Source organism: Rhipicephalus sanguineus, unplaced genomic scaffold (genome assembly GCF_013339695.2).
Source record: "Rhipicephalus sanguineus isolate Rsan-2018 unplaced genomic scaffold, BIME_Rsan_1.4 Seq517, whole genome shotgun sequence".
Lineage (NCBI taxonomy): Eukaryota > Metazoa > Arthropoda > Arachnida > Ixodida > Ixodidae > Rhipicephalus > Rhipicephalus sanguineus.
In genome coordinates this window covers 1-8,900 of record NW_023615416.1, presented here as the reverse complement: position 1 = coordinate 8,900, position 8,900 = coordinate 1, and the positions used below count along the sequence as shown (strand labels likewise).

Below are 8,900 nucleotides of genomic sequence, written 5' to 3'. Positions count from 1 at the left end.
CGGATATCACACTGCAGCACCGACTTCACATTCATCAAAACGAAGTGCAACTAGCGTTGCGTTTTCTGGGGTATTTCTGGAGGAGCGAGCAAGGCTAGACAATGTATGCTTGAGTCATATGAATACATATCCAAAATGTAATGCATTGTTATAAAGCAGACAGCCAGCACACCAACCAAAATTCACGTTAGGCAAGCACCACCATCACAATGGATGAAAAGCAACTGCTAATTTAATACCTCGTGCACCGCACGGTTGCTAGAAGGGGATGATGGCAGAATGTTTGTAAGCGTTTTTCTGCCACATTAATAACGCCATTTAACGGGAACTGTTATGTTTAGTTGTTGTTCGCTGCTACGGACCAGCCAAGCCAGCTGTGCGCGCGCACCGTCTTGCACCCTCTTTGATTACCCCTGCCACGAACTAAGATATCATGTTTCCCTTGCCCAACACCCTTTCCCCCCTGCACTATATATATTGCAGCTGTGCCATCAATAAACGTTGTTCCACCACCAGCTAGCGTGTTGTATATGCTGCGGCCCAGTTATTACAGTGGCGACGAGTGTCACGAATACCGACCATGCGGTGAAAGTAGACGAACACAGTGGTGAAACTGGACTGCCTCTACGTGAAGGACCAAGGAGAACCATGGCCTGTCTTCAGCTACCGCTGTTCGACGATACCAGAGATAAGTGGAAACCATATCTTCTAAGGGCAGAGGCATATTTTGAAGCCAACGACATTACCGACTCGAAGAAGCAACGTGCACTGCTAGTGGCTGCTCTTAGCACGCAAACAGTTCAAGTGCTAGCTGGGCGAATCGCGCCCCAAACCCCCAATTCTCTCACGTATGCTGAAGCAGTTGCAGCCCTAAATAGCTACTACGACCCCAAGCGTCATGAAACAGCAGAGAGCTACAAGTTCTTCACGCGTTGCCAACAGGAAGGGGAGTCGATTCAAGCGTTCCTCGTCGACATACGGCGCATAGCGGATAATTGCAACTTTGGCAGTGCATTAGACCGAATGTTAAGGGATCGGATTATTTGCGGCGTACGCTCAAATAGCCTGCGCAAGCAGCTGCTGACGAAGGAAGGGTTGACACTAGAAGAGGCCGAAGCGATAGTCATTTCCGCGGAAGCGGCGGAAAACGACGCTAATGAGATGAGCGCAGAAGCACCAGCAGTTCTCAAAGTGCAAGCCCGTCCGCGGTCATTTCGGGATAACCCCAACGGAAGCGCAACGCTAACGTGCGGAAGATGCGGAAGCTCGAGGCATGATGAAAACGCCTGCCGGTGGGCTAAAGCGCGCTGTTTTCGTTGTGGGCGGCGCGGGCACTTGGCACGATTGTGCTATGAGGCACCGACAGCAAACCTGCAAGGTGGAAAGCGGGTACAGAGTGTAAAAGCGTTGACAGCCACGCAAACCGCGTCTAGCCATGAGGATAGCGACGAAGCCAGCGCAGCACAAGTTTGGACCGTGATCTCAGAAAAGAAAAACGGACTCGAACCGCCGATACGACGCAAGTTTCTTTGGGGAGACGTGGAACTACCCATGGAAATAGACACAGGGTCTCCAGTGTGCGTCATATCGCGCCAGATCTACGAGCAACACAGAGCTCAGTGGCCACGCTTGACGGCTTCTCGATTAAAGTTATCGTGCTACGCGGGAAGGCTACCCGTGCTGGGTGAACTAGAACTGTCTGTGCGATACAAAAATGTGTCTGTCATGTGCACACTAATGGTGCTTGACTGCGCAGGACCGAGTCTGTGTGGACGTGACCTAATAACAGCGCTCAGCAAAAGGGGCGTGCCGATTGTACAGCTGACAGCGCCGGATTTGCCTGCCGTTCCAAGTTCAGCCGGATACTTGGTGAACGGCCTGCTTGCTGACTACGCAGACGTCTTATCGGCAGACCTTGGGCTCATCAAAGGTCCTCCTGCAAGCCTGAAGCTCAAGGCGACGGCGACGCCAAAATTCTGTAAGGCCAGATCCATTCCTTACGCGCTCCGTGATAAGGTCTCAAGCGAAATTGATCGGTTGGTGTCTCTGGGGGTGTTGTCGCCGGTAGAACATGCGGAATGGGCTACACCTATCGTAGCAGTCTTGAAAAAAGATGGTAATGTTCGAATTTGCGGAGACTTTAAGGTCACTCTCAACCCAGCGTGTGATGTGGAGCATTACCCGCTGCCGGTTGTCGAGGACATGTTTGCTACCCTAAATGGGGGTGAAACATTCAGCACATTGGATTTGAAGGACGCGTACAATCAAGTACCACTGGACGACGCGTCGCGCAAGTTGTGTGTCATTAACACTCATCGCGGTCTGTATTGTTATAACAGACTGCCGTTTGGCATAGCTTCAGCGCCGGCTATTTTTCAAAGGAAAATGGATGCGATACTTAGCGGGTTAACCGGCGTCCAAGCGTACCTTGACGACGTGTTGGTGGCGGAGCGTAGCAGTGACAGCGGAAGGCTACTCAAGGAAGTATTTGAACGGTTTCGAGAGTACGGAGTGAAACTTAGGTCCGACAAATGCAAGTTCAGACAACCTTCAGTCACGTACCTTGGGCATCGCATAGATCGAGAAGGATTGCATCCCATTGAAAAGAACGTAGAGGCTATCATGCAAGCGCCTCGACCACGTAATGTCACAGAGTTGCGTTCATTTTTGGGCATGATCACGTATTATGCGCGCTTCTTGCCGAATATGTCCTCGCTGTTATCTCCGTTGTACCGGCTAATGGAAAAGAAAGCGCGCTGGGAGTGGCTGCCACCGCATCAGGCTGCATTCGAAAAAGCCAAGGAGGGCCTGAAGAACGCGCAACTCTTAATTCATTTTGACCCCAACAAAGAATTGAAGCTAGAATGCGACGCGTCCTCATATGGCGTGGGAGCAGTTCTGTTTCATTCTGAAGGCAAAGAGCATAGGCCAATTGGATTCCGCTCCAGAACGCTAACAAAGGCGGAACAGAACTATTCACAGCTGGAGCGAGAGGCATTGGCACTTATTTTTGGCGTGTCTCGTTTTCGGGATTATCTTTTAGGTCGGCAGTTCACCTTGGTCACCGACCATCAACCCCTGCTCGGGCTCCTGAGGCCCGATCGCCAGACACCGACAATGGCGGCAGCTCGAATTCAACGGTGGGCACTGTTCCTGGGCGGCTACCAGTACAAGTTACAGTACGTGCCTGGAAAACAACTGCTGACAGCCGACGCCCTCAGCAGGCTTCCAGCAGAGGCTTCAGGTCCACCGTCGGATGGCGACCCTCCCGAGTACGTCTTGTCCTTGGATGCCCTGGATGAAGGTATTGTCACTACCCACGAACTACAAGAGCAAACTGCCAAGGACCCAGTATTAGTCCGTGTCATACGCTATATATTGCATGGGTGGCCGCGAACTGCTAAAGGAATGGAGCAATCGCTGCTGCCGTTTTTTTACCGCAAGTTAGAACTCTCGTGGGCCCACAAGCTAGTATACTGGGGAAACCGGGTTGTCATACCGGCTTCGGCACAGGGAAGGATGTTACAGCTTCTGCACGAAACGCATCAGGGCTCATCGTCCATGAAATCGGTCGCACGGTCATTGTTCTGGTGGTCTGGTGTTGACAGGGACATAGAGGACGTGTCGGCACAGTGTAAAAACTGCGTGCAGAACCTACCCATGCCGGCAGCAGCCCCGCCAGTAAGCTGGCCCAAAACATTGGACAGGTGGTCCCGGATCCACATAGATTTTGCAGGGCCGATAGCAGGTCAGATGATACTTGTGGTGGTTGATACACATACTAAGTGGATTGAAGCAGTTCCTATGAGGCACGCGAACACAGCTTGCACTGTTCGCTGTTTGAGAAGCATGTTTTGCCGGTTCGGAGTACCACACACCATCGTTTCTGATAATGGCACCCAATTCACAAGCCAGGAGTTCGCTACGTTCGTAAGAAGGAATAATATCGTGCACTTGCGGACAGCGCCATTCCATCCGCAATCGAACGGAGCCGCCGAAAGAGCAGTTCGAACTGTGAAGGATGGGTTGCGCAAGATGACAAAAGGGGCGCTGGAAGATAACCTATTACGGCTGTTGTTTAATTACAGGCGCACCCCCCAAAGGGAAGGCAAGTCCCCCTCGGAATTGCTCTTGGGCTACCAGCTACGTTCGCGCTTGGACACGTGTTTGCCGCCCAGGTCCACCGCTTCTGCAGCAGGCACTGACGACTGGGCTGTCTCACCAGGCAGCAGTGTATACGTGCGGAATTATGGCACTGGGCCAAAATGGACACCTGGGCACGTACAATCGACGTCCGGAGCCAGGATGGTAAAGGTGGAGACTCCAGCCGGAGTAGTGCAGCGGCATGTCGACCAAGTCCGCCACCGTCATGAAGGTACACCTGGAAGGACGGCCTATGGAACCACGGCAAGTGAGAGGTCAGACGGGCGAGCTCACCCAACTAGTACTCCCACTTCGTCTGGTGCGACCAGCGGGGCCCCGAAAGCGCCAGATATTCGCGGAGAGGACGAGGAAGCGAGCGCGGCGGAACAGCCGCCGACGGGCCACATTGACGACTTCGATCGACTGGCGCAGCAGGTACCGGACGTCGAAGCGACGGCGGCTACCACGGACCAGGAGCTGCCCCTACTCAGGCGATCGAAACGGATCCGGAAGCCTATACAACGGTTCTGATATTAAGAGGGAAGAAATGTTATGTTTAGTTGTTGTTCGCTGCTACGGACCAGCCAAGCCAGCTGTGCGCGCGCACCGTCTTGCACCCTCTTTGATTACCCCTGCCACGAACTAAGATATCATGTTTCCCTTGCCCAACACCCTTTCCCCCCTGCACTATATATATTGCAGCTGTGCCATCAATAAACGTTGTTCCACCACCAGCTAGCGTGTTGTATATGCTGCGGCCCAGTTATTACAGGAACGTATACGTTTATTGTTTCATTCCCCCGATTCGCCTTATAGGGGTTTTGATCTCTATTTCACTATCTTAATTAGGTTCACACAGGCAGTGAATTCCTGTGGCGCATAGCTGCATTCTATATGCCGCGGTATGCGGAAATGTCGCACACCTGACTGTGCTAAAAAGTTTGATGACGTACGCGACAGGCATCTCAAGTTATTCATGTCGTGCATGAGCTGCCAGTCATGTTCGTCGTACACTAACATCCTCCTATGCCTATTTTAACACGAAATTGTTTTATGCCGGGGTCCACCAAGACTTCAGTGACGTATTTCAGTCACGGAAATGACGTCGAAAAAATATACACGATCAGATGTCAAAGAAAGAAAGGTACCGTCAACGGGAATCGAACCCACGACCGCTCGATCTGCAACAACACATGCCGGGCACGCTATCAACTACACCACGGCCACAGACTCTAGAGGCTTTACCAACGCGCCTTTTATATCCACCACTCTCCCGGTCGGCGGGGTGGTGCTGCACTCTGGAGGCGTTAAGGTAAAGTAATTCATCATTACTGTGGCCTCCGCGACTAGCAGCTGCAACGCGTTACACGTCCGTCTCATTCGGCGCGTTTTCAATAGAAGTTCAATTTTGTCAATGCCTTAACACACCGCGAGGTGGCGACCTTTGCCCAAGCGTCGTAAAAGCGTCGGCCTTGCTCATAGGATCACGCTAATACAAACCAAAAATAGCTCTGCGCCGCGCGCCTGCCTGGCCCGCCTCACCTAGCTGTAACACCCCGTTTCACTCATTGAAGCCACAGCGCCGATAAGACAGGGACCACAGAAAGAAGACGGGACGCAACTAGCCCAAAAGTCTGTTCACCGCGTTCCACGCTCACCGCTCGCCCCGAGAGAAATAGAAAAATCGCGGCCGGGCTACCGGGGCGGCACGATGCGCTTTGCGTTTCCCTCTAGTCCGGCCGTGGTGGTCAATCACATTTTAACATGCCGCGGGATGGCGACCATGTTCTGCGTCCAATATGCGACGCTCTTCTGGCTATCACACCTCGTTTTCTGATTACGCTTTCACCGTTAACTACTACAGCTGCCACAAGTGTTTGATTAATCATTTAACATCGTCTTTAGTCGTCCGGGTGGAGATGTACACCAATCATCAAAGTGGGTGCGTACACGTTGAACGGTGCCATTAGCTGCCAGTCATCAATATACATTGTGCAAACTCTCTTATATCAACGTACAGCAAACAGTCAGTGTTTTATGTAAGGGCACGCTTTACTTTCGTGTTATTCCGATTCCTGTGACGGAGGGATCAACCATGTATTTTTTCATACACGAAGTAAACGAGGTGACCACGAGCGCACTCAGATAGATAGATAGATAGATAGATAGATAGATAGATAGATAGATAGATAGATAGATAGATAGATAGATAGATAGATAGATAGATAGATAGATAGATAGATAGATCTAATACAGACCTAATACAAAGCTAACAATGATTAAAACGAGTGCAACATAAACTAACAAGGTCTAAAATACTATAAACTCCAAAACTAATGCCGACCTAATTCCAATTATTCACTTAAAATTAGGAGAAACGCTCCTGAAGCACCCGGCTGATACCCACGCCGCGCGAGACATGGCGCCACGGACTCGCCAAGCGCACAATTTTCAGAGAAATGCCGGCTTGTCCGAGCTACTCACTTCGCCAGGTTTCACAGTCGTGGTTTTAGAACTGTACCAATACCCACACAAGTACAGCATTAGCGCTACATTAACCACATGATATTTTTGTTTCAATCGGCCATCCATAGGCCAGAACACTGACTCACTGCAGACCGCCGGGCTCGCTCTGCGACCACTTACTCTGCCTTTGGCGCATGCAGGAGAATGGGGCACCATCTAGTCGATCTCTTGACAACGTTCGCTAATTGAAAGCTTACTTTCTGAACGTTTGCTTTTCGAACAGATGGCGTAATTAACGCTCCGCTTTCGTGCTACTGCCTTCTGGCGACAGCGTGGCGCACATTCAGTCCGGTAAAGATCTCGCATTACGATTTAGACGATATAAAGTTATGTACAGACGGCTACGTAGAGTATAGTAAGCTTTCACCTTGCGAGTATCAGACATTTACAAAAAAATGTTTATTCAACGAAAACACGCAATCGCTTCAGGCCCTTATGAAATAAATAATTGTAACTTGCGTCGGTATGAATTCAATGAACCCTGGACGCAATGATCCTGCAAGAACGGCAATAAAACACCGTGTGTACATTAACTCGATTATACAATATGAAATTATAGTGAACAAATGCATCATACGTCGCAAGGAGCCATACCCAGGAATTTAGGACATCGATTTTAGTGCGCCGCCCCGCCACGGTGGTCCAGTGGTTATCGCACTCGACTGCGGACCCGAAGGTCGCGAGATCCCGGCCGTGGCGGCTCTATTTTCGATGGAGGCGAAAATGCTTGAGGCCCGTGTACTTCGGTTTAGGTGCACGTTAACGAACCCGAGGTGGTCGAAATTTCCGGAGCCCTCCACTACGGCGTTCCTCATAATCATATGGCGGATTTGGAACGTCAGACCCCAGATATTATTATTATTATTATTATTATTATTATTATTATTATTATTATTATTATTTTAGTTCGCGGTTTTTAACACCACATCATACAGACGTTCAACTTTCAGAAATTGGCGCGATGACGCATGCCCCGGTGCAGACAAAACAAGAATAGGTGTAACAACAAGGCCGATATCGAATATCGCCACCGAGAGCGAGCCACAGTCGCCGACTGATGAGCGCAACGCGTACGACCAGCGGTCAGCTGGCTGCTCGATTCCGAATCAGTAGCTTTTTAACACGAAAGTGTTTTATGCCGGGGTCCACCACGGCTCCACTGACGCATTTCCGTCACGAATATGACGTTGTAAAATATAAAGACTAACATATGGCAAAGAAAAACTATAAGAAAAAGTTCCGTCACCGGGAGTCGAACTTACGAGCTCTCTATCGCCAGCGAGCAGCGCGAAACGACTCCGCCACAGACGGCATGGTTCTGCCATGCTAACGGCGAGCTATTTATGAACACCATTTGCCTTCTATTGTATCATACGGGAGATCCGTTTACGCCGGACAACGGAGACGTGACAAGGTTAGACTAAGAGGAGCTACGCCCCTAAAAGAGAAGGCGCTCGCGCAGAACGGAGCTGTTGGAACGCCGAGCCGACAAGACGAAGCGAGAGAGCCCAGGGCGAACCCGCAACTACGCGCGAGGTTCAGAAGGCCGGGTTCCTGTCTTCGAGCCGCTGACGTCCTTGGGGCACGGCGTGTCGGCGTGACCCGGCACGAGTTCTGGGTGAGGCCTCCTGCGGGCGTCTCAGGCACGGTGAGCGCCCTCGAGACCCCGGAGCTGCTGACCATGTCCAGCGAGCCGACGTCGATGACGGTGTGCGGCTACGCCTAGGCCTGACGATGCCTTCTGCAGCGGGACGCTGACCTGTGTAAGCAAGCGACGGCTGTACCACGAGTACGCAACGGGTTCCACCTCAAGGCACCAGGCTACGGCACAGACTTGTGAGACTGCCTACTCCTTTTTGTTATGTTTGCGAACCGCGTGCACGACGTCTAGTCACTGTACTTGTAATGTGTGTCTCTCGATGAATATAACTTCCTTTTGTGTTCCGCACTGTCTCCATCTTCCTCGCGTCACACGCCTTGCGACGTGACTAACGTAACCATCACAATATCACAAGTTTGCTGTGCATAAGCCTTCGTGCTGAGCGTCGTTTCATACAAAGGAAACCGAGAAGAGACTTTTTATAAGTTTGAAATTTGACGGCACCACCCTTTAAAGACTCGCGTTAAATGATTTACTATTGCGTGGTACAAGCGTAGAGTCGCTCCACGCGTTGCACCATGTGAATTGCGCAACTAGTGGGCAGGTGGTTCCTGGTTGAAACCTACCCACC

General features: G+C 51.0%; 1 protein-coding gene across 1 annotated transcript; it reads left to right on the top strand.

Moving 5' to 3' along the window:
* Positions 1-488: 488 nt before the first annotated feature.
* On the top strand, positions 489-4,634 carry LOC119377625 (uncharacterized; the record flags this gene model as incomplete). Its single annotated transcript, XM_049411614.1, has 4 exons — positions 489-1,978; positions 3,044-3,748; positions 4,179-4,308; positions 4,473-4,634. Coding segments are annotated over exons 1-4 (2,327 nt in total), but the record flags the coding sequence as incomplete, so codon positions are not given.
* Between the last annotated feature and the right edge of the window lie 4,266 nt (positions 4,635-8,900).